Raw genomic sequence first — 25,641 nt, forward strand, 5'->3', positions numbered from 1 at the left:
TTGCCAGATAAAGTACATGATGCCAGTTGATTCTGAATTTCAGCCAAACAATGAATACTTTTTCAGGCTTCCCTGGTGGCTCAAACAGTAAAGAATCTGCCCATAATGCAGGAGACCCGGGTTTAACTCCCTAGAGAAGGGCATGGCAACCCACTCCAGTATTCTGCCTGGAAAATCCCATGGACTGAGAAGCCTGGCAGGCTATAGACCATAGGGTCGCAAAGAGTGGGATACAACTGAGTGACTAACACTGCCACTTCACTTCATAAAGTATATTGCATGGGAAAGACTCCTACTACAAATGTATTTGTTGTTTATCTGAAATTCAAATTTAAGTGGGACGTATTTATACAAAGGGCTTCCCCGGTGGCTCAGACAGTAAAGAATCTGCCTGCAATGCAAGTGACCCGGGTTTGATCCTTGGGGGGTGGGGAAGATCCCCTGGAGAAGGAAATGGCAACCCACTCCAGCATTCTTGCCTGGAGAATTTGATGGACAGAGGAGCCTGGTGTGCTACAGTCCATGGACACAACTGAGCAACTAACACACATTTATACTAAAAAAAAAAAAAAATCATTCGTGTTTATCTGATATTTAAATTTAACTAGGCATCTTACAGTTTTATGCGCTAAATCTGGCAACTGCAGCTACAATAAGAGGGAGAAATGAGTGAATGGGTGAATGCCTGAATGGCAGAGAAGTAGAAAACCCAAATCTGAGATTATTATAGCACAGTCGTCATATGGCAGGAATAACAGTCACTTCAAGCACTCCACCCACAGGTTATAAATCTATGTCCTACATACAACCTTACCTCTTCTGCAATAAGAAAAAGCCTTTTTGCACAGAAGAAACTGGCTACAGATAAACTATCTAGTCAAGTAAAATGCCAGCAGTCTAGGGTTCCCTGGTGGTCCCAGCGGTTGAGACTCTGTGCTTCCAATGCAGGGAGCTTGAGTTCGATCCCTGGTCAGGGAACTAAGATTCCCATGTCTCTCTCAGCATGGCCCCCCAAAAATAGTTTTTTAAATAAACAAAAATGAAAGTTAAAAAAATATATATGTTTTATGCAGTTTAAGTTTTGTTTTTTTTTTAATGCCATCAATCTGGTCTCTGGTTTAGAAGGTGATGAGTCCTTCAAAGCTCAGGCGGGTGAGAAGCTCTGCAATACAGCAGAAATTTATCAACCTGAACACCACAGTTTCTTCTTTTCCTTCCCTCAGCATTCACAGACCATTCCTGCTTTGTCTTGGGAGCTAGAGATCTTGTCTCTAATCCCAGCTGAGTCTCTGACCCGCTTGTTACACAGCCCCTGGAACAGTTGCTCTTCAATTGGGTCTTCTCATCCGAAATGTGGGATGACAGAGCCAGTGAAAGTTTTAGTTGCTCAGTTCTGTCTGACTCTTTGTGACCCCACAGACCTATAGCCGGCCAGGCTCTTCTGTTCATGGGATTCTCCAGGCAAGAATACTGGAGTGGATAGCCATTCCCTTCTCCAAGATATCTTCCTAATGTAGCTATAATGAGTCATGTGCATACCTTTAAATCAATCATGAAAATAACCTGTGCAAATTGGACCCAAAGCCAAAAATAAAAAGCAAAAGGCTTATCCTTGGCCTCCATAGAGACCCACCTCGAGGGCTTTATTGGAGGTATGTGTGCATAACAGCGGAACAGTGACCCTAAGCGTCCTGTCATTTTGTGAGTTCTCTTTTTAAAATATCCCAGCATCTTATGGGCCTTAAAAAATGGAGGTGTTGGGACTTCCCTGGTGGTCCAGTGGTTAAGATTCTGTGCTTTCTGAGCAGGGGGAGAAGTTTCCATCCCTGGTCAGGGAACTAAGATCCCATGTAGTGCACAATGACAGTAGCAGTGAGAGTCACTCAGTCCTGTCCAATTCTTTGCCACCCCATGGACTGTAGCCTGCCAGGCTCTTCTGTCCATGGGATTCTCCAGGCAAGAATACTGGAGTGAGTAGCCACGCCCTTCTCCAGGGGATCTTCCTAACCCAGGGATCGAACCTGGGTATCCCACATTGCAGGCAGATTCTTTACCATCTGAGCCACCAGGGAAGCTGCTCACATGCTGTACAGCGTTGGGGGGAAAAAGGAGGTGTTAACCCCACAGTCCTGGCCTGAATCCAATGGTTCCATCCTTCCAAATTCCTCCATTCCTGCCACGATTTCAGTGAGAGTAGGAATTTCTCCCTTACTTCCTTCTAGAAAGCTCCTCTTAGATGGAAGCAGCTGCCATGTTTCTCACCAGCTCTGGTTCCCTGGTAGTCTTGAGGGGCTAGGACAAGTTAAGTTTAGAGGAGAAACTTTCTGGAGAACAATCACTCCATTAATTACCTGGTCCAGACTGATAAGAGGCTGACTCCCTATAGACTTGAGTCTAGGCTGCCTAATGGGTTTGGGGCATCTCGTCACTCAACCACTTTCCTTTTAGATCAAGTGGCTCCTCCAGAGCAACTCTAGGTCACTGCACAGAACAGAACAGAGCCACAAAGAAAAAAATCTTACAAGATTTCAATCAACAAAGAATCTGGTCAAGCCCTAGTAAGTAGAACCCTAACATGGTAAACAACCTCCTGAAATGCAGGAGACCTGGGTTTGATCCCTGAGTCAGGAAGATCCCCTGGAGAAGGAAATGGCAACCCACTCCAGTATTCTTACCTGGGAAATCCCACAGACAGAGAAGTCTGGCAGGTCCATGGGGTTGCTTAGTCAGACACAACTAAGCACACACATACAAGATTTAAATCTTAAAATCATCTGTGGACAATAACCTTTTCATCTCCTTGGGATATGTGTCTTATTTTCCAGACACTGGGTCTGGTAACCCCTTGGCTGGGTCAAAAAAGAGACCCAGAAAAGCTTACCCAGACCTGTTTGCTCGAAGAGAAAGCAAATAACTAGAAGTTCTAGAGAGTTCTCTCTAAGTGAACATGTAGTCCTCTCCATCTTTCCTAAATTCCGGGTCCTTTGTTCTCCTCAAAGCCAGCCAGACAACTTTGGGGAAAGATATCTTTCTTACAAACAAACGTCTATTTCTTATTTCCAACATAGCACAATTTCAGAGTACTATTTTTCCATTCCCGGACTCACCTCCTTCCTGCCAAATCTGCTATTTAATCACCTCACATGATTTTCTGAAGAAGAAGCTGGAAGCTGAAATATACCACTATCTGTTCTGAATAACGCCATACACCCAGCTGGGCCTCTGCGTTACTTATAAATGGTTCAAGTCTGGCCTTCCGAAATTCTGCTTTCTTACAAGCATCCAGACTACTAAAAAATTCACAGATTGCCAGATGGTACAACAGCAGTTCTTTGCAAAGGCTCTGAGCTTCCCAGTGAACAAAGGACGCGTACTCATGGGGACAAGTGGCAACATCAGCAAAAGCTCTGCAGTGGTGGGTGTACTGGGGGGGGAAGCGGGTTGTAGGGAGGTGAGAAAAATGGGCCTTTCGCCTCCGTGCCTGGTATCTGGTAGAGAAAAACTGACTCCCAACTGCTGCTGCGGGTGGAAGAAGGAATACATGCCCAGAAGAAGTTGAAAGAAACAAAGCAGGAACCGGGATGTTTTATTTCACAAAATCTGAAGCTTGTGCCCATCTTCCCAATTCCTGATGGAAATCTTTTGGGGAGCAGAGAGGCAAACACATCTTTATTCCTGGGACTAAAAACATGCATACTCTTCCAACTTGGCTAGTTCCTCATGCCAGGCCTAGAGCATTGAACTTGCAAGTCCCAGGACCTCCATCCCTGAGTTAGGGTGATGGAAATATTGCCCAGGCTTTAGCAGGTAAACATATAAATTCCCAAAGAGCCACAAGAAGAAACGCATTTGTAAACTACTGTTAACGTCTTTCTCACAGTTTCCTCTACATTCACTCTCCATGCACTCTCAATGAATCCTCTAAGTTCTCTCTCCAAAATACCCACCTGACCATGACACTGCACTAGTCAGAATCCTTTGCTATCCTCCTGCTACCAACACAACAATGTCAAAGTGCTTGTGTAAAGGCATGTAAGGTCTTCGGCGATCTGGACCCAAATAATATTTCCAACTGCCCCTCCTACCTCCTTCTACTCATATCTATGCACCTCTAAAACTATAAGCAGATTTAAGAAATTCTTTCCTTTCTACATGCCTTTTCCTATGTACTTTCCTTCTCCTAGAATCCCTTTTGACCTCAACTGCATATGTCCAAGTTACAACTCTTAGCCCCTCTACCACTGCCTAGATGAAATTCATTTCCCCACTTTGGATCTTCTAGAGTTTTATCTCTCCCTCTTCCATGGCACTTTTCACATCTCACATTGTATCATGGTTATTTCTGTACATCTTTTATTTTTCATTCTGAACTGTAAGCTCCTGACAGTAAAGCTGTGTGTCTATTCAATCTGAGTATTCCCTAAGAGCACCCTGCAAAGTCCATGGCATGACAGGCCCTCGATAAATATTTACTGAATGATTCATTCTGCCTTACAACCTGAGTGATCTGTTCTTGGCATTGTTTTGTACCACTCGGTCATTGAAGGGGGAGATTGCTAAGTGATTGTCAAATACAAGTGCTTACACGAAAGGTCCTATAGAAACTGGCAAAAGACTCAGTGATTCAACTCTCTGATGTCCGGCAGTCAGAGATTAATCTGCCAACGAATATTTACTGAGTGTCTATAGTATCTGAACCACTGGTCAAACACTGAGAGACCAAGGCTAATAATTATTTTGACTTTTTTTAAAAGATTCTCTTCCATCATGCACTATATGGGCACCATACACACATTCATGATTTAACACAACAAACAACTCAACGAGAGAGGTAATACTATTAACACTATCACAGAGCTAATGATATTAGAGTCAAGGCTTAAGAGACGTATGGTGTCTGACATCCAAGAATTACAATATAGTTGGAAATGTAAGGCAAGCCCACACAGGGAAAGAGAGAACAATATCATACATCCTAACAAGAGCGAGGTTATGTGACACATATCAAGGGAAAAGACTTTGACTACAAGAATTGATATCTTTGGAAATGTAGAATCTGAACGAGGTCTTAAAAAGGGGATCAGATTTATATTGGGAGAAAGTTGGGGGTGGGGGTTCCAGCCAGGACAGATGTGTGCAAAGGGAGACGATGGGGCATATTCAAGCCTGTGTGATGGAACAAAGATCTTGATTTCACGTTGATTTTTGGAGAAATAAATGATGGGACTGAAAAGTTGAAACCTCTCCTGCACCCACTCACCTAGTGTTTAGAGCAGTTTTACAGTTTGTAAATATATTTCTCTCTGTGTGATTATTTAAACTGTCAGCTCCATTAGAGTAGAATCATGCCTGTCGTATTCCCTGATGGTGTCTTAGAGCCAGGGATTCACAAATATTTGCTTAATAACTGAACTACAGAAAAAAAGTCAGTAAATGAATGAACAAGGGAGTGAATCAGCGTATAGACGTCTAGCCTAGTTTGTGTCAAATGCTGAAGTTCTGAAGTCTAGGAAGACTGGTCAGTCAAGTGGAGTCAGTATAATTCTTAAAAACCCAGAGGAATGAATAAAAAAGGATGTGGTACAGATAAACAGTGGAACAGTACTCAGCCATTAAAAAGAATGAACCGATGCCATTTGCAGCAACATGGATGAACTTGGAGACTGTCATACTGAGTGAAGTAAGTCAGACAGAGAAAGAGAAATACTGTATGACATTCTTTATATGTAGAATATAAAAAGAAATGATACAAATGACTTTACTTACAAAGCAGAAACAGACTCATGGACTTGAAGAATGAGCTCATGGTTACTAGTGGGGAAGGATGAGGGGAAGGGATAGGGAGTTTTGGATGGACATATACACACTGCTATATTTAAAGTGGATAACCAACATGGTCCTACTGAACAGCACAGGGAACTCTGCTTAGTGTTATGTGGCAGCCTCGAGGAGAGGGGAGTTTAGGGAGGAAAATTTTAAATAAAATTAATTAAAAAAAAAAACAAAACACTAACCCAACTACAGAAATGAATATCATAACTTTTCAGCTCTTTAATCAGGAGGAGGAGAATGACTTTCTCAAAGGAAACCCTGTTTCTTGTTTACCACTTGGCTCAGGTTGTCATCTAGTTAAGTGTTTCAACCCAAAGGGACATTTTTCTACACCAGAAAGTAAGGGAGTCCTTCTCCTACCTGCATCTCCCCAAAACGGCCAAGAAACTAGCAAAGGTTTTACTAGAAAACAAAGGAAGAATATAAGAGAATGATGTTTCACTTTGGTTAAATAATCTGTGTTTTTTAGTGAGAAAATCTAAACCTCTCGGAGAGAATGGAATTTTCACTGTTAAAAAAAAGAGCTAAGGGCCACGATTTCGTAGACTCTTCACAGCACTGGACTCCACTACCCTGGCAATGAGGAGTCTGTGCAGAGATGGCACATGTGAAGAGCTCCTGTAAATTACTGATGAGTGAGGAGGACGAATTAGCATGTCTGACACCCAAATCTGGGCCTTGGCTAGAAGCAGAGGGTTTAGAGCTGGAAGGTAATGTAAAGGTCATCCATTAATCCATAGCACTTCATTTTACAGATAGGGAAACTGAGGCTTCGGGAGGCAGCTCATGACCTCTGTGACATTAGACAGCTAAGTTACTAAATGATCTGGGGTCAGAGCAGGTGTTCTGATCCTAGTCCTGGACCATTCCTGCTAAACCATGCTGTCTCTCTGAGGACCGATAGTCCATCAAACCTGTCACACCATTCAATGTGACTTGTACAGTCTCAAAGTTCAATGATACTTCAGAGGCCAGTGATCTGGGCTTCTCTGGTGGCTCAGCAGTAAAGAATCTGCCTGCTAATGCAGGAGACGTGGGTTCAATCCCTGGGTCAGGAAGATCCCCTGGAGAAGGGAATGGCTACCCACTCCAGTATTCTTGCCTGGAGAATTCCATGGACAGAGGAGCCTGCCAGGAAGTAGAAACTAACAATAGAAACTAACACAACATTGTAGAGCAACTATTAATTTTTTAATAATTTTTTTTAAAGTACTGTTGCTATGCTGAAAGGGACAGTGAGGTTAAAAGTAGAATCTATATCACAAATCAAGAATAGATGAGTATGGAGTTTCATTTGATAAATTAACTGAAAGAAAAACTCCAGTGTTCAGAATTAAGGCAACACCCTCTAGCATGCATGGAGAGTCAATAAGGGCTTTACTTCCAAAAGGTATGCTCTGAGAGCTCCCCTTCCACCAATAACACTTTGCAGAGTTCAGTGATACGTGGATAGAGGAATAACAAATACAGCCCAGAGGAAAGAGGATCCAGACACTTCTCCAGTGAATGAGGTAGTCGGTGAGGCATAGAGAAGCAGGAAGAGCATGTACCAGTTGGCAAGGAAAAGGCAAACGAGAAGCCTGGACCATAGGGAGAGCAGCAGATGAAGGTGGCTACCAAGATGGTGGCAGGAGAAAGGATCACTTAGAAAGAAAAAGAAAACAAAATTAATAGCCATTAGGATGGCAACTATCAAAACACAAAACAAAACTAAAGGAGCAAATAACAAGTGATGTGGGGATGTGGCAGAAATGGAAACCTTTGTGCATTGCGTCTGGGAATGTAAAATGAAGTAACCAATATGGACCTGGCATGACAGTTCTTTATCACATGATGTACCAGTTGAACTTTTGGATATGTTTCCAAAAGAATTAAAAACAGAGACTCACAGAGATATTTGTACAAGCATGTTCATGGCAATATTACTCACAAGAGCCAAAAGGCTTAAGCAAGCCATGTGTCCACGGACAGATAAATAAAATGTAGCATCAGCACACAATGGAATATTACTCAGTCTTTAAAAAGAAAGAAATTTTGACATAAGTCACAACATGAAGGAAGCCTAAGGAGGATACGATTCTGTGAAATAAGCCAGTCAGAAAAGGATAAATAAAATATTATATGAAGTACCTATGGGAGTCAGTGGGAGAGGGGAGAGGCAGAATCAGGATTTAATCAGTACAGAGTTTCCATTTGGGAAGATGAAAAGAATTCTGTAAATGTATGGTGGTGATGGTTACACAGCAAGGTGAATGCACTTAATACCTCTAGACTATACATTTTTAAATGGTTAAGATAGTCAATTTTATGTTATATATATTTTACCATAATTTTTTTTAATTTTTAAAGGGAGATAATATCAGAAAAACCGCTCATGAGCAAATAAATACCAGATCCTTTTGCATAAACGTTTTGAATGAAGGTTATTCTGATGTTTGCTTGGCTTCTTGAAAAATAAAATAAACAAAAACCATCAAAATTTACAATGGTCCTTCTGGAAGCAGAAGCAGAGTTCATAAATATAGAAGACCAAGATACAAAGACAAAACATTGGGATATTTATCATGTGAGAAATAGGTTGGAGCTGCACTTTTAACAGAAAATATCATGGGCAGAGGCAGCCGACAAATATCCAAAAAGAACGCTTGTCCTCTCCTCTCATCTGACTTTTCATGAGGCTACAAGAACAAGAACAGTAAACACTCTTTATCCTTCTCCCAAGTCAGTGAGAACGTGCCTAAAATCCTCTTTCCATGGACCACCAAGGGCTTCCCCATGGCTCAGACAGTAAAGAATCCGCCTACAACACAGGAGACCAGGGTTCGATCTTCCCTGTGGCTCAGACAGTAAAGAATCCACCTACAACACCAGAGATCCGGGTTCGATCCATGGGTCGGGAAGATCCCCTGGAGAAGGGAATGGCTACCCACTCCAGTATTCTTGCCTGGAGAATTCCATGGACAGAGGAGCCTCATGGGCTACAGTCCATGGGGTCACAAGAGTCAAACATGACTTAGCAACTAAACCACCTCCACCATCTGAAACCCCAAAATGTAAATCAGTGTGAGTCTTTTTATTTTTATTTACCACACAGAGATCTTTATGGACAAGGTGTACCCTGAAGACCTCAGTAGGGAATATGTTTTCATTGTTGACTTTGTTTTGTTTTGTTCTGTTGAGGTTTTTTTTTTTTTTTCTTTCAGATAGAAACTTTAGATTTTTATATTCAAAATGAATAAACGCTACTGCCACGCTGTGCACATGTTTCAACACAGAAGGAAGGCTCTGCTGGGGACCTGTGATTTAGCAGCAAGTCCTACTAGGCTGTGTGTTGGCCTGGCTTTTTGAAAAGGGGTGTGGCTGCCCAAGAATTCACAAAAGCATGCTTCAAAGACAACTGAAAATAAGAACTAAATTTATGTTTCTAGAGAGATAAAGGATGGCAGTCACATAGGCAGGGGAAAAAAAATTCCCAGGTCTTAGGAAACGGAGAACACAGTCTCTGATGGGGATGCCCCATTGTAAAAATCCAACAATTTTCAGTTAAGGAGCCATGAGGTTGAGGAAGCTATCTGTCGTATTTCAAATAGCCTATTAGAAATGCCCAGGACGTGGTCAAGTGGGGCTAAGTGAAAAGTCAGGTTGTTTCATGTTTGAGCTGGCAGTCTATCAAGTTAGCGTGGTAATATTAGCAGTTCTCGTCCCAATCAGAAACTCTGATTGGCTATTGATGAGATTGCTGCTGCTGCTGCTGCTGCTGCTAAGTCGCTTCAGTCGTGTCCAACTCAGTGTGACCCCATAGACGGCAGCCCACCAGGCTCCCCTATTCCTGGGATTCTCCAGGCAAGAACACTGGAGCGGGTTGCCATTTCCTTCTCCAATGTATGAAAGTGAAAAGTGAAAGTGAAGTCGCTCAGTCATGTCCGACTCTTCTCGACTCCATGGACTGCCACCTACCAGGCTCCTCTGTCCATGGGATTTTCCAGGCAAGAGTACTGGAGTGGGGTGCCATCGCCTTCTCCATTGATGAGATTAAGGACATTTAAAAAAATTATTTCTTTACTTTTGGCTGTATCACTAGGCTTGCAGGATCTTAGTCTCTGACCACAGATCAAACGCCTACCCACTGCAGTGGAAGCATGGAGTCTTAACCACTGAACTGCCAGGAAAGTCCCAAGATCAAGGGCATTTCTGGGATGAGATTTTTCCTTCCCATTCTGTTGTACATCTTCAAGTAATAAAAATTAAATTACAGCTGGATTATGACTTGTTCATTGCAGCTTGACAGGCAAAATCTTGCAGAACCTGGTTCTGCAAAGAAAACAATAAAAGGGGTCCCTGGCGGTGAAAAGTTTGGGAACCAGTCTTGAAGGGTCCCTTCCCCCTCGCCAACTTGCACAATTTCAAGGGAATAAACCAGCTTCCCTAGAGTCAGAGTGGAACGTGGCTGTTGTGTGAGAAATTCAAAGATAGTGTAAATTAACTGCGTCTGGTTAGATGGAGTGAGAAGGAGGAAGAGATAATTAGTCAGTGTATAGGAACGAGGGCAAAGAAGAGAGTTCTATATTTACTCAGAGGAAATCCAAAATAGACTACTTAGCACCTGTTGGGTTATCTCAACCCCTTAGCTCCTGGGTTATCTAAACATCTCTAAGGTGGCAGGTGTTGAACCCAGAGACCAGAGGCACTGCTTGGTAACACAAGCCACCCATCCCACCTCTGGCAAAGGGAAGCCTGCCTTCAATCCTCTTCCCCCGTCCACAAATGAAAGGAAGGAGGCAGAGGCAAGCCCCAAAGACAGTCAGGAACAAAAAGACAAGATTCCAATAGAGGAACAAGCAGTATCTTCAAACAAAAGCTCTCTGATGAGGAAGCCGAACAAATGCATCTGTTTATAACAAGATGAGTTCTTTAAAAAAAACCTGATCCCTGGTCAATTTATAGCACCCTTTGGTATGCATGTTTCCCCATGCAGATGCACAACATTTCAGGAGTAACACATATTACAAGCGACGCAGAGACATTGTCAGGCTGTTTAATTGTGCACCAGCTAATAAAAATAAATGCCAGCGTCACATAAAGCTCCTTAAGACACAGCTAAAATACAATTTCCACCTTCTCAGAAGAATTTAAAGTGTTCTAGCACAAACAGTGAAGGCACATAACCTGAAAATTTTTTCTCTCCATAGATGTCAAAAGCCTATGTACATTAACATGTGTATTACATGGGAAGAAAACATAGCGTATTTCTTTCTCCTTGCATTCGGGCTATACATAGTTTCTTAGAGAAAGGACTGCTACTAAATGCAGAGTCTTTAGAATGTGTGCTTATGAGATGTAAGGTGCAGGTAGGCATTTATGGGTTTGCAAACATTTCTAAAGCTGGTTTATGGGGTGTTTATTAGAAGAAAAGATATCACAACCATGAGGTTAGAATACCTCCTGAAAGAGGAGCTAAAGTTGGTTTTAAAAAAAGGACTAGACAAAGGTAAGTGAACTCAGTGAACATGCTGGAAAGGACTAGATCCTTGTCTACACTGCTCTCATAGGCTTCATATCCTCCAGAGCACCCCAGGGTATACTAGGAAGCTGGGAAATGTTGTGTTGTTAGTCACTAAGTCGTGTCTGACTCTTATTCAACTCTATGGACTGTAGCCCCCCAGGCTCCTCTTTCCATGGGATTTCTGCCTTCATACCTTCTCCCTTCCACAAATGAAGAGAAGAAGGCAAAGGGAAGCCCAGAAGACAGTCAAGAGCAATTAGACAAGATTCTAATGAAGATTCCAAGAATACTGAAGCAGGTTGCATAGGTTTCCATTTCCTTCTCCAGAGAATCTTCCCAACCCAGGGATCAAACCTGAGTCTTCTGCATTAGCAGGTGGGTTCTTTATCACTGAGCCACCAGGGAAGCCTGGGAAATTATATTACGTGTGATCGTATAAACTGGGACAGAGAGTGCTGGGAGGAAAGGATTGTGGCAATAAGAGCATCACAGGCCAGAAGTGAGGACAGCTGTGTCCCAGCACCAGCTTCACTCCAACCAGATGTGTAACCGTGGGCAAGTCATATCACCATTCCTGAGTTCAGCCTTTTCACCGATCAAACGAGGAAGACAGCTGGTCCCACAGAGTTCCTACAACTTATTAATTTTAAGCTTCTATTTGCTTTCAGAAAAACTAAAGGAATTCCAAAGAACTCCCTCAAATGGGTCTCACTTAAACCTCCTAAGATGGTGAAGGCGCTCTATACATCCAGCAAACATTTCCTACTTGACTGTCTTCTTCCTCCAAGCATCTCAGGGAATATTGCAAAACTGCCATGTATATTTTAGCAACCTTCTGCAACATCCAACAGCAAGCCATACCCTCCAACTCTATACCCTCTGTGACATCATTGAGCAGAGATGTTGAGTGCTGTGTCCAAGGTCAGAAGCTAGGATAGGATCAGAATTCCAGCCTCCTCATTCCTAGGGCTATGCTATACTTTCCACAAAGAAAGCAAGCTGGCTTTCTGGGAAGAATGCCAGAGGTTCCATTCTCCCAACTGAGAATTTGTTGGAATATTGGAATAACAACTTTAGAGACTGCGGCCGCTCCAATCCATTTCAGGACCTGTCTAGAAACACAAAAACCCAAAGAAAGAAGCAAGAGGGAATTCTTCCGTTTTTTAACGAAAGAGAAAAAATTAGGGGTGGGAATATGGGATTTCTTAAAAATTACATGATTGCTGGAAGTTAATTTGGTATTTCTTTACTGGTTTGTAAGTTCTGGTTCCAATCACAAAAACATACAGCCGAGGAGGCCGAAATCACATTTCAATGAATTAGCATCTTGTCCCAAAGAATCTTTTCCACTCTGAACATAACATAGGACCTGGAATGCAACCCTCTGTGGTAGAAAGGAACCTCCCCCTGTGCAATGGAAAGCTTGTCATCATCCCCAAACTATAATTTAATTTGACAGTCTTCAAGCCCAACAGCAATCACAGAGAGTGATGAGGAAGTGACCGAGTAACTTCGGGTGCACTGCCTCTTCTAGGAAACTGCACTGCCTCTTCTAGAAAACTAAATGAGACCCTATTTCTGCCCAGTGGGAGAAATGGCATTCTTCACCACCGTTTCCCATTAGGCTGAAGTCAGAGAACCTGGAAAAGATAGAGACATCTGTTCAAAAAGGAAGGTTCTGGTTTCTTCCAAGAAACGCCAACCAAAACAAGAAAACACATGTCAGACTAGCTCCATGCCTTGAAGGTAACATGTAACCAACCTTATGGCAAAGCCCAGTGATCAGTACTCAGAGCTGAGATTCTAAAAGAGAAAAACCAGAAATGCTTAAAATAAAAAAATCACTTTTTCCCCCTACCTGTCGATGATGACAGGGTCTGAAGGAGTCTCATTTCGGTTGCCACAACTTTTCTTTTCGCAACACCGACTGTAGGTTGGGAAGGAATGAAAAGAGTAAATGAAACGTGTTAAAATCCAGAAAGTACGGTGAGCATACAATGTTAAGAACATTCACAAAATTGAGTACATTCTTGGTAGCTGCTTAACTATCAGCTGCTTGAGCATGAATGTATGGCTATGTTCAAAAACACTAAACATGAAGCCCAAGACTATTCATCCAAATTCTCCATTTATGACTTATAAACTGGTAATTCTCAGCAAATCACAACTTTCCCCAGAGCTTTATTTGTAACCTGAATGATGGATACTTGGACTTTAAGATCTAGAAGGTCACCTCCAGCTCCATGTTGAATGATTTTATTATTATATATATATTTTAGATCTTTGTGTCTTAATAAATACTTGAAGGAATAAGGGAAAGGAAGAGCTATTAAAAAAAAAAAAAAAGACCCCAAGTAGCTGCCTGAATTATTATAAACCTTAATTACATAACAACTTTCTTCACAGAACTCACTGTACTTTATAATCATTCATTCATCCATTTATTCATTCATTTTCATCATTTTCTAAAGGTGAAGGAAGATTATCAGAACTATGGTGTGCATTGTCAAATGGGGGGAAAAAATTAAGCAGGGAACTGTAAAAAGATATCTCTAATCATTTTCACCAGGTCTGGAACAGAAATGGAACTTAGCATGTGGTAGGTCCCATCCTGAAAATTCTGCCTCCCGAGACTTCCTTTCTACCATCTGGCAAAGTACTGGGTACCACTGGAGAAATGCTTGTGGGATCATCTGAGATGAAAAGAGAAAGAAGGGGCCCTAAGCAAATACAACAGATGGAGATGGGAAGGACTCAGTAGGACCTAAAGAGAACAAAACACTCCCCTCCAAAAGGCATGGAAGACCTAAACAAATATGAAAAGAGCAAGGGAGGCTGGGTGGCCAGAAGCACAGGAAAATCACATCCCCATACTGCCTGTCTGCTCCTTGTCAGGACCACAGACTTCAATTTTTTAAATCTTTTCTTAAATCATTTGTATTGGAATATAATAACTTTATAATGTTGTGTTAGTTTCTGCTGTACAACAATGTGAATCAGTCATAGGTATACATATATCCCCTCCTTCTTGGCCCTCCCTCCCACCCCACTTCCTCATCCCACCCCTCTAGGTCTTCACAAAGTGCCTAGCTGAGCTCCCTGCGCTGCACGGCAGCTTCCCACCAGCTATCTATTTTACACATGGAGTGTGCATATGTCAACGCTACTTTCCGAGTCCATCCCACCCTCCCCTTCCCCGCTGCGTCCACATGCCCATTCTCTACGTCTGTGTCTCTATTCGTGCCTTAGAAATAGGCTCACCTGAACCATTTTCCTGGATTCCACATATCCGTTAATCTACGATATTTGTTTTTCTCTTTCTGACTTCACTCTGTATGACAGACTCTAGAGGACCACAGACTTGTAAATACCTCTCTCAGCTCATCCAAGCACATGGTCCACCATCACAGTAGTTGGTAAAGGACATAGTCTTGACGTGGCTTATAAAAGCAGCACTATCATCCATACCACTTGGAGAATACATCTCATAAACACCAGCAATAACCAAATTTGTGTAAGTGTTGCCCTTCTTGTGATAGCCTCTCTATGGTTTAAGATGATGCAGCACAATAGAAGGATTGGCTAAGTGGGAACTGGAGCTCTGACATCTAACCCAACTTTGTCATTAGTCAGCTGCATGAGTGTAGTCAAATCTCTTTAACCCTTCTGGGCTTGGCCTTCCTGATACATGAAATTAAAGTGTTGGACTAGATTATCTACAGTCCCTTCTAGGTTTAAGAAGTCCACGAGGCTATGAAATTCCTTCAATTCAAAAGTGGCAACAGATTAAGGAAAAGGATGAAGCCATGTGGTAGCAAAGACCCAAAGGCCCAACACCAGCCCAGTCTTAGATTTGCTTTCTGATTCTCCACAGTGCACTCTCTGATCCTCTAAAGAACTATCAATAAACAAACAGATACTTTTAAAAAGACATTTCAAGTTCATATGTCATATGTAGGGATGTGTGGATTCTTCAGTGAACAATTCTACCATTCTCCAAAAGTTAAAAATACGTGAGATATGCTTTAAAAAACTTTCACCCAATGGGCATGATAAGGCTTGGAGAAATTTAATCAAATTAGTAGGAAGTAAAAGAAAGCTTGTTTCAACTTTCTTAGATGCTAGCATTTGCCGCTGAAACTTTCTGAAATAATATTTTGCCTTTGAAATTATATTAAGTATTAACTTTGAAAATTCCAACCCAGTAGCCTTTCCCTTCTCCAGGGGATCTTCCCAACCCAGAGATCGAACCCAGGTCTCCTGCATTGCAGGCGGATTCTTTACCAGCTGAGCCACAAGGGAAGCCCATCCCAAGATTAACACCAATAAAAATGCTGGCCAGCTGCTCTCCCATTTCCCAAAACCCTTGTCTCTTTTCCCAACTCCTTACCCATCCCATCATTGTTCCCCACCTCCCTCCCAATTCCTATCCCCCACCTCTATTATTTCTATTGCTTACATCATCAGAATAATACCTTTGCGGCCTAAACAAACCCTTTTTTCTTAGCAAGACAATTTCAAAAATCCTATCCACGCTAGGTATCTGAAGACCTTCTAACGAGACTCTTCTTTGACATCACCAGCAGGTCAACCCAACCTGAATCTGTGTGTGAGTCTAAGTACAATCTAATTACAAGAGAACACATTCAGAATGTGCCAATCTATTTAGTTTGAGAAGGAGTGATTCTGAGGAAGCCAAGTAAGTTTGCAAAATTGCTCAGCTGAATTCAGCTGCTCTCCGTGGGGACTTTCTCTGGAGGAAAAGAAAAATAGATAAAAATGTAAGCCTGGTGCCAGCGAAATACAATGTGGGGAATCCACTCAGGGAAGGAAATGATATTCCAAGAAAAATGCAGAGAAACTTTACGGTCCAATCTTCCACTTTCCAACAGTAACATATTTAAGGACAATCTCTAATGTTAACACTCAGAAAAGATGCAACAAGCACTCAGCTGTTGGACTATAATAGTGAAGGTAAAAAAATTATAGGAGTGGACTATATTCACCCCATCTGAGACCTTCATCAAATTTCTCTGGGTTAGCCAAAGCTAAGTCTTTTTTTTTTTTTTTTAAAGAAAACGGCTCATCAAGATGTCCTGGTTTTTCTTTATTTGGTTTCTTAAATGACATTCAGTCCTCAAACCAGCAACAGTAACATAAGCAAAGGGAAGTAGAGAATATAAGACTTCCATGAACTCACATTCCCCAAACAATCACTCTGAGATCAGGGACATGGGGCGTTGACATGAAGGACCAGGTCCCTGAATTACTCAGATAACCAGCTCAAATCTCCTTTCTTTTCGGTGTAGACACAAAGCCTGTGTGACCAACTTCAGGTTCACTTACTGTTATTAAAAGGTTTCTTAGGGATATTTTCTAACAAGCCAGTCACTGTAAGTCCAAAAGTATTATTAAAAAACTGAACAAGACTGAAAAATAAGAAAAGATGGGAAACAAAGAGGAAACTGAACTTGCACTAGGTTAAGGCTGTGTCTCTAAACTCCACGGGGAAGCTCTAAAGTACTTTTTTTCCCCTAATGAATGAAAATGAAAGCTCTTCCTCCGCTCCTCACTCGGCATGGTTTGGCTTATTTTACTCTAGTCCTTATTTGGAGAACCTTTTACCTGAAATACTCTCAGCCTGCTCACAGGCCTCGTCTACCTTCCCTATCTCCTTGTGGGACCTTTGGAGAAGGAAAGAGGAAAAAAAAATCAAACCAGTTGGGGATGAGAGGTGGGGAATAGGAAAAATTTTATCCCAAGGCTGAATCTTACCTGCATTTTTCAGAAAGGGATCAAGATAGGGGATAAGCAAAGGGGAAAAAGCGCCAGTCTTGGGCATAGAGTGTCCAGCCAGCCAAACTCTTAGCCAGTGTGCCCTTTCCCCTCCAAAATCGTTTTTAAAATTCAACCCTCAACTTTCAAAAATCTGTCTCTAATTTCAAACTCAAATAAGCGCACAGCATGGTAGCTTTTGTTTTGTTTTCTTCTCCCCAACTCCTCCCTGCGATTGCATAACAAAAGTGTCTAAATTCACACCATCTGGCCGATAAAGACACTGGCCCCACTGCCCGGCTGGCCCATCTGATTAGGGCCCCGTCTAGCCTGCGCCTTGTGGCGAAAAGTCACAGCTGTGGGGTTTGCTCCGGCTCAATACAACTCTGTTATTAGCCAGCTGTAGGCCTTGAGACGACTTCTGTTCAAATTATAATATCTTTTAACCCTCTGAGCATTGAGGGCACAGGGGTGGCTGGCAGCGACATAACAACTAGATTTCTCCTTGCTAATAATTGGCAAAATGAACTGAAGCAGGGAAGAGAGGAGTGGAGACAACTGGGGAAGGGAGAGAAAAGTTATACCTAAAAGAGATTTATTTTATTGCCCCCCCCAAAAGCAAAACATTGCTTCATGAGTTTTTGTTTGTTTGTTTGTTTGTTTTTGTTGTTAAGCAAAGGTGACAGAACAAAAGCATTCAGGAAGATTTGCAGGTATGCCACAAATACCATGCAAACGAAACTCTGTATGTGGAGTACCCACTGAGAAATGGGGCTCATCTGACTCCTTCCTTAATCACTGACTGTGATAACTGACTCAAAACATGGGAGAGGGAACTTTTTTTTCTGGTTGCAGAGTCAACCAGCTCTGACTGACAGATTGAATGGGATCCTCCCTTTCAGATATATCCAAATCTATCACTCCAGCTCATCTCCCAGCGCGCACGCACGCTCGCACATATACACACATACACACACACAAATACAGACACAATACCCATTCCATGGATCATTTATTTACCCATAATTAATATGTGTTTTAAATTCTAGTTTGGGAAGAAAATAGCAGAGCATCTTCCCAGGTCTCAAATGAAGAGAAGTTACAGTACATTAAATTTTTATATTGTGTTACTAATGCAGACTAAACTAGAGGCTTTAAAAATTGATGCTGCTACTTAAACAGCATAAAATGAGGTGGATTTGATTGGGCTTAAAAATAAAAATGTCAGCCTGAACTACAGCTGGATGGGGTGTGCAAGTATTATTTAAAGTGATAGGTATAATTCGTCAGACAATGGGCCAGACTTGGGTTTTGTTTTCTTTTTTTGTAAGAAGATAATCTCTCCTGACAAAGATGTTTGAAAGTAGAAAAAAGAATTTAAAAGAGAAAAACCCACCCTTCAATTAGCCAACCAAATCAAAACGTTCTGACTATTTAACCTAGGTATCACATGCAAGTTCACCTTGGAATTGTATTTTCTTTCTGAATGTACCTATCAAGGAACCCTGGGATAACGGAGTACCGATCTGCTTACCCACACCTCACCCAACTACTCAGGCAGGGAACCCTCAATCCCTCAGCTGAGGCCACTGACAGAGCTGAACTTTGCAGTTGGCAAAGTTTGTTTTCCTAATACTTGGTCAAAACCAAAACAAACACGTCTGATTGTAATGGTTTCTTCCTGACTGGGTGAGGAGGGAGACGAGACCGCCAGGAGCTGCCCATAAAACAATTCAAACTAAATCAGATGGCTTGCAATTACCCAAAGCTAGCAAGGCTGATGTTGGAAGACATTCACTGAAGCAGTAGCAGAGTATGAAAGAATTGAGGCTTTCTCTCCAATCAGAGATTTTGGAGGAAGAAAACCCTGTGTGGATATAAACATTGAAATGTTTATAGTAAAATAACCACTTCTTCCCAGAGTTTTCTTTCTATATCCTTTCTCCTTTGCTGTGGGATCCCCCATAACTAGCACATATTAGACACTCAATATACATTTGTTGAAAGAATGAATAAATGTACAGATGAATTTCTTCTATTAAAAATTTTTTTTTCTTCTGGTCCAGGAGAAGAAAGGACCCAAAATGAAATGAATTGATCTCAGAAAAGAAAATGGGAAATGGTATAGGAATCCGGGTAGATTGCACCTTTTACAACTCGGTCGTCAAAATCCAGCTGTTGCTCCAGACCCCGGATCTACCCGGTGAGGTTCTCTCCTAGTTCCTCCCATCCATTGCCCGGTAGTTCATCCTGACCTAAGAAACTCCCCTGGCGCAGGAAATCTAGGGAAAGAAACGTCCCCGGAAGAAGAAAACGCTCCTGCATCACAGGCAGGTGCCTCATCTGGGGGACAAGGGGGTAGCACCCCCAAAATGGGCCGCTCGATTCTCTCGCCTGTCCAGACTGAGTCGTTCCAAAACCTTGACTCGGTAACTCTACAAGTGGCCCCTCATGGACATCTACCCCTAGAATGCGCGGGACCGGCGGGAACCGAGCCCTGCGGACCTTGGACGGCGACAGGCTCAGGGAAAGTCCCCATCCCAAACTCGACCCGCGCCTGCCCAGCCCCTCCCCGCGTTCTGCGGACCGCTGGACGGCAGGTCTTCCACGGAGCAAACTCGTGCCATGCATAGGGGTGGAATCCTGGGTGCTTCTGGGCTGCCTTTTCGACTCCTGATCAATTTTTTCCTAGAATCTGAGTTTTAAGGAGGAAATCCAGCCAACCGGCCCTAAGAGCAAGTCCCAGCGAGGCCGCCCGCCCAAGCACGCCACCACTCGCCAAGGTCATCACCGGGGACGCAGGCAAGTCAGCGCGCCCGGAGCTGCTCACCTGCCCCGCGTTCCAGCCAAGCCCGCGGGAAAACACGGCCCTTACCTGCACATCACTTCGTGTGTCAGGAGAACTCGGCACATTTCCGGATTCTTATTTTGTCCCTCGTAAGCTATGGGCTGAGAAGGAGGCGCCGGCAGGGAGGGACAAAGAAAAGGGGACGTTAGAGCGAGAACAGAATCGGGTTTCTTCTCTCTAACCACCACTTCTTCAGGAGTCCCCGCTGCTCGCACTGAACCTGAGTTGTGCCTGGTTAACTCCAGCAATATACCAAGAGAAAAGTTTGCCCTAGTGAGGACATAATTGTTGCAAAAGGGAATGTTTGTGTGTGGTGGGGGTGGGGGGTGCTGAATCTCCCAATAAGTCCTTCCCCTCTTCATCCCTCTGTTTGCCTACTCCCATCCCCAGAGCCTCCCCAACCAGAAAGAAACTGGACAATTAGGGAGAGAGAGGGGGAAAAATCTTTTTCCAGAGAAGACAAAGTATCAGTTGATGTGGAGGGGCTGTGAAGAGTGACCCAGGAAATCTCAAAGACAGACAGGGACGGTGGGGAGGAAGGAGAATAGAGGGCCCACAAGCCGAGGAGCGGGGAGGAGGGGAGTGAACTGCCAGGCTCACCTGCTTGGTGACTGAGTCAATGAGTCTGACGTACAGGTCCTGCTCCGTGCGGACACCTGCCAGGGAGATGGGGCGGGCATGAGGTGAGCGCTGGGGAGCCCCTCCCGAGCACCCCAAACCTGTCCCGACGCCGGGGGACCAGGGCGGAGTGCAAGCTGAGCCGTCCTGGGGTCAGAGACCACCAGCCCTTGCCCCTGGCTCGGAGACAGCTTCCCAAAGCCCTGCTCTCCCTGGTCCTGGAGGATGCCTGCCAAAGACCAGGACAAAGTCAACTGCCTTCCTTAAAAGAGGCCGGCGAGGGCGCCTCAGGGGGTGCAAGGAGCTCACCGTTGCTGTAGAGAAGCTGTAACTTGTAGTGGGTGCCGTTATTGGTCTTCTCGTTGCCTTGTTCCTGAAAAGACAGAGACCCTTGCTTTCCATCCCCTCAAAATTATAAAAAGAGCAAAGGGACTTCCCTAGCCCAACTCCCACAGCCTTTCTCTTGGTCACTCAGCAGCTTTGAACAGACCCCTGCCCAGGCCCGGGTCAAAGGGCAGGAACATTGGACACTGGCCACGCTCCAAAACTTTCCAAGGCTCCCAGGCATTTGATCCTCTCCAACAGTCTGTCCCTGCCCCTTAAAAATGTCCTCAGAAAGGCGACCCCCAGACTGGGGACCACCAGACACCATATCCATGCTGCGTTTAAACAGACCCCACCTAACCCATCGGATGCTGCAGAAAGGAAAGGACCTGTCACTTGGGAGAGCAGCATTTGGCCATGTCCCACCAGGACCGGAGGCTTGGGGCAATGAACTCAGGGACCCAGGCCCAGGTTCAAGAAGAACCCTAGGAGGAGCCTGCTCCCAAACTTGAATTGTACAGCTGAGGAAGCTGAGGACTGAGGCCCAGAGAAGGCAAGAGATGTTCCCTTCCTCCCACATTCTATTCATCTGAGCTCCAATTCAGCGCCCACACCTTGGCCTGGGTTGGGGGCTGGCACTGCTGTGGGAACCAGAGTAGAAGAGAAGGCTAGGGTTGGGGCGGGTAGTCCGGCAAGCCAAGACTGGTTTTTGTGCGTTTCTACCTTGTATCTATCTTACCCACCCTGACGCGATCGCAGGTGCAAAATAATAATAATAAATAACCCGGAGAAGGGCAGCGGCAGCCTTGGCTATATGTTTAAATTATGTATGCTCTTGTCGGAAGGATATCTGCTCCGCGGTCAGTCCGTGACCAGGCTCTGCTAATGATCCAGGAGTCGGGTAAGCAGCCACCAGCGCCCCTGCGGGAGGTGCAGGCGGGAGAAGGTGCGGGGAAATCCTACTGATTTAGGAGGCTGGGGGTGAGAAGCCTCGATTTATCATCCTTCCTGATGGGAGCGGAAAAGTCTCCGGAGTGACAGATGGGATCTTTAGTGCTTTGCAAGGAGGTAGTTATGAGACCCGCGAGGGGAAGAGAGGACCTGCGCTTACTTTGTCGTTCTCCACAAAGTCTACGAAGGCGGTGCGCTCGATCTCCACCGGCTGCCCCTGCCTGTCGTAGAGCGCCAGGACGAAGTGAAAGAAGTTGGATTTCCTCAAGTTGGAAGGAGGCTGTTTCTCAAAGTGGGCCCGGGACAGGGCTACGCCGCTGTGCATGAAGATATACGGTGGGGACACAGGACACGAGGAAAGAGAGAAAGACACGAAGTTACCAAACAGGCCCAGGCAACATAGCAGAGAGTTAAGGGTCCGTGGCCCCGGTCCAGATTTCTGGACCCTTCTGGCCTTTTTCTTCTATTACGATTAAGAAGCAGGGACTCCTTAGAGGAGTCACAGCTGTTCCAGCCTGCGGGCATCTCACTCCCGGGAGCTCAATCTCCAGCCTTTAGTACAGACCAAGGAACCCCGACTGCAGACCAAAGCCCGGAGGGTCCTCCCCACCCCCAGCGGCCCAAGTCTTGTCCCCTCGGGCCGCCCCCATCTTGTTCCTCAAGTAGTTACCCTGACTGGGTCAGTATTCGGAGCTGGGCCCGGAGCATAAGGGCTAAGAGCCTCATCACTTTGAAAGAAGTGACCCTTTTCCTTCATCTTCATTGGAGTTACCTGTCCTGGCACTATTGCCCACAATGCCTCCCAAACCACTCAGAAAGGCGGTGGGCGAGAACCCTGAGGGGGCCGGACGGGAAGCGCAGAGGCCAAGGCCAAGTCCTGCGGGGAGGCCTCACCTCCTGCTTCCCTCGCTCTTCCGAAAAGTTGCGCGCGGGCTAGGGGCAGGGCGCAAGCCCCTTTGACCAGTACTAGGGATCGAGGCCCACCACGGACGACGTGATCCTGAGGACCCCGCCCCTGGAACTGCTGAACTTGCGAGAAGCCGAAATGTTATTAAGAGTCAGAGCGCGTCCTCGCCTGGAGCCGACAGTCTCCCGGCTCAAGCCGCATCTCTGGGCGTCGCCGGCCAAACCCGCTGACCGCGAAAGCCGCGTTGGCGGAACCGGGAGATACCCTGGAGCCTATTGAGTCTGTGCACACGCCTCCCCGCCGACCTGTCGCGGCCGGAGACAAACTGGCCGCCAGATCACATTTAACGGGAGACCCGGCGCCCAGGAGAGCAAGCAGATGGATGTAGCTGCTCGGGGCGCTGGGGTCGCCGGGCGTCTGTCCCTAGGGCGCGAGAGTACTTTCACTCTTTTGAAGAGTGTAGGATTTTGACTAGAATCCCCCATCGGACTGCCTGCTTCAACTTTAACAATTACTGGATCGGGGAAAGGAGGAAAGTAGAGGAGGTGTCTTTTGAGAGGTCGGCTAAGGGACTGCGCCGAGGCACCCGCTCTGCGGTCCTGCCTGTTTTCCCTCGGCCCGCAGCCCAGCGAGTCCCCCAGACGGCTAAGAAAGCCGCCGCTGCGGTGGCGAGCCATCTGCTCCAGGACACTGGCGCCCCCGGGCTGAAGCAGAAGGGAGGGAGCTGCCTCCCGTCCGGGTCTCCCGAGCGAAGCGACTTTGGCTTCCTCTCCTCCAAGGGTGGCGGCCCGCTTCGCTCTAACCGGGACACCTGGAGTCCTGGCCTGGACAGGAGTCATTTCTCCGCGCGGTGTCGGGACTTAGAGAGGGTTGGCCAGGAGAGCCGACAGAGAGGCTGCAGTCATGGGAAGAAGTTCGTGGACTCCAGGGCGTTAAAGAGCTGTCTCCCGCAGACAAGGTCGTGGAGACCACACATCTCAGCTCCATAGTGGTGATGCAGGAGGGGAACCAGAATGTCTTCACGGGGTGGCAGCCTAGACAAGGCGTTTCCTACCCCTGCACAAGGATGCTCAAAACAAAGTCAACTTCAGGGAGTCGTATAACTAGAGGCTTGTGATCCCTGAGCTTGCCTCACGTCTCCTTTCCTCCTTTCTTCCCTCTGTGGTTCCTTCTACTGTTACTCCCGGTCTTTTCTGCTTAGTCTCTTCTCCCCTCCTCACCCCCGCCTCTGTGCGTATGGTCCACTCTTTTATTTCTGCGCCCTGACCCTCCAGCCTGCCCCCTCCCTGGGCGCCCGGGGGATCTGCCTTCCCCGGCAGGCGCGCTCCGGCTTCTCCGGCTCCTCCAGCCGCCGCCGCCATCTGGCCGTGGGCTCCGGGCCTCCAGGAATCGCCCGACAAGATGCGGGAGGAGAGGCGCTCTCAAGGAGCGAGACGAAACCCGAGAGTAGCCGGGAAGCCGGCTCTCCTCCGGCGGCCGCCGGTCTGGTTCCTTACTCTCCTTTCCTGGCCCGGCCCGCCTGCCAGGACTGGGGACCAAGCTGAGAAGTATCAGATACTACTTTGTTATTTTTCCTCCCAAAGAGTAGTCTGCGGAGAAGGAGTGGGGGAACCCAGGCAGTTCAGAAACTCGAGTGTTGGCGGAGGGGTAAGTGTTCCCCTAACAGCAGCGACCTGCCGGCCGGAGGGTGAGCCCTAGCGCGCGGGGCCAGGGCGACAGATGAGGAGGAGAGAGAACGAGCGAGAGCGAGACCAGCGATGGGGATGACACACGGAGACAGACAGTGAGAGCGAGAGAGGGAACAGGCGAGAGATCGCGAGCAGAATCACTCTGCGGCCGTCCCATTACCTCTGCGCCGCGACATTGGCGTCCACCACGCCGACGTTTCGGACCCAGGACCTGACCGAATCCATCTCGGCGCCCAGCGATTTCTCTTTTAGAGCTGGTCCTCTTCCTAAAGTATCTTGGATCCCAAACATTTAAAAAGTCTTATCTACTGTCGCTTTAAAAAAATGAGTTACAACGCTGTCCTTGCTTTTTCCCAACGTTGCCACCAAGCCGTCTCCTCCAAAAGCAATCCAAGAAACGGGATCAAGTGCTCAAGTTTGAGTCTCTCTTGGGGGAAAATAAAAAAAGATAACCTGTCCTTTGCTTCCACGCGTGAGGTGCGGGCTGATGTAGCTAAAGTTTGAGTTATATCCTTCGCAAGTTCAGATCTGCCGCCTCAGGCCCTCCGCCTTAGGTCGCTCGCATCCTTCCAGTGGCAGCGCTGCCTCCAGAAAGTGATCACAATTTTGAAGCATCACCTGTTCTGGGAGAAACAGGAGGAGATTGATGGCTGCCTAATCTCTCCCCTTCCTCCTGGTCCCCCACCCCCCCTCCCAGCTCCTCCCCACCGCTCCAATTTAAAAAAATTAAAAAAAAAATCCCCAACAGGATCAGTAGTATAAGAAAGGGGAAGACCCGGAGTCGAGAGGAGGCGGTGGCTGCGAACACTGCGGAGCCGGGTTACAACCGCGCGCCTGCCCCATGAATGGGTTACTACGGCCCCAGGCCGCGGGAGGCGGAGCCGAGGCCCGATTAGGAGCCTCATTTGCATGGACGCTCGGGATTGGCCGGCGCTGGGCAGGCCTGGTCGACGTCCTTAGGCGGCGCGCGCCGCGCTCGGCGTTGCCTGTAGTCCGGGAGGTGAAAGGGGACAGAAAGCTGCGGGCGCTGAGTCTTAGACCGAACCCCGTGTGTGTGTGTGTGTGCATGAGATGGGGGCCCGCAAGTCTTGCCCTGAAGTCGGGTAGCCTGGCCCTGCCGGCTGGTGCGCGCCGGATAAGTCTGGTCACGGCAGCTGGAAGCTTCAGCGAGCCTGCCTCTAAATGCGGACTTTCG

The 25,641-nt window shown here is 45.9% G+C and overlaps 1 protein-coding gene across 1 annotated transcript in view; it reads right to left on the minus strand.

The window, feature by feature from the left end:
• The window catches only part of EBF2 (EBF transcription factor 2), a 222,468-nt gene extending 197,031 nt beyond the window's left edge, over positions 1 to 25,437 (minus strand). Inside the window, exons 1-6 of the mRNA XM_061425880.1 lie at positions 24,607 to 25,437; positions 22,012 to 22,168; positions 20,886 to 20,949; positions 20,559 to 20,614; positions 19,986 to 20,059; positions 13,194 to 13,262 (exon numbers count right to left, since the gene is read on the minus strand). Coding sequence (XP_061281864.1) covers positions 13,194 to 13,262; positions 19,986 to 20,059; positions 20,559 to 20,614; positions 20,886 to 20,949; positions 22,012 to 22,168; positions 24,607 to 24,737 — 551 coding nt within the window. The 5' untranslated portion in view covers positions 24,738 to 25,437. The remainder of the gene's footprint in view (positions 1 to 13,193; positions 13,263 to 19,985; positions 20,060 to 20,558; positions 20,615 to 20,885; positions 20,950 to 22,011; positions 22,169 to 24,606) is intronic.
• Between the last annotated feature and the right edge of the window lie 204 nt (positions 25,438 to 25,641).

The sequence above is a fragment of the Bos javanicus genome, chromosome 8, assembly GCF_032452875.1.
Source record: "Bos javanicus breed banteng chromosome 8, ARS-OSU_banteng_1.0, whole genome shotgun sequence".
Classification (NCBI taxonomy): Eukaryota; Metazoa; Chordata; class Mammalia; order Artiodactyla; family Bovidae; genus Bos; species Bos javanicus.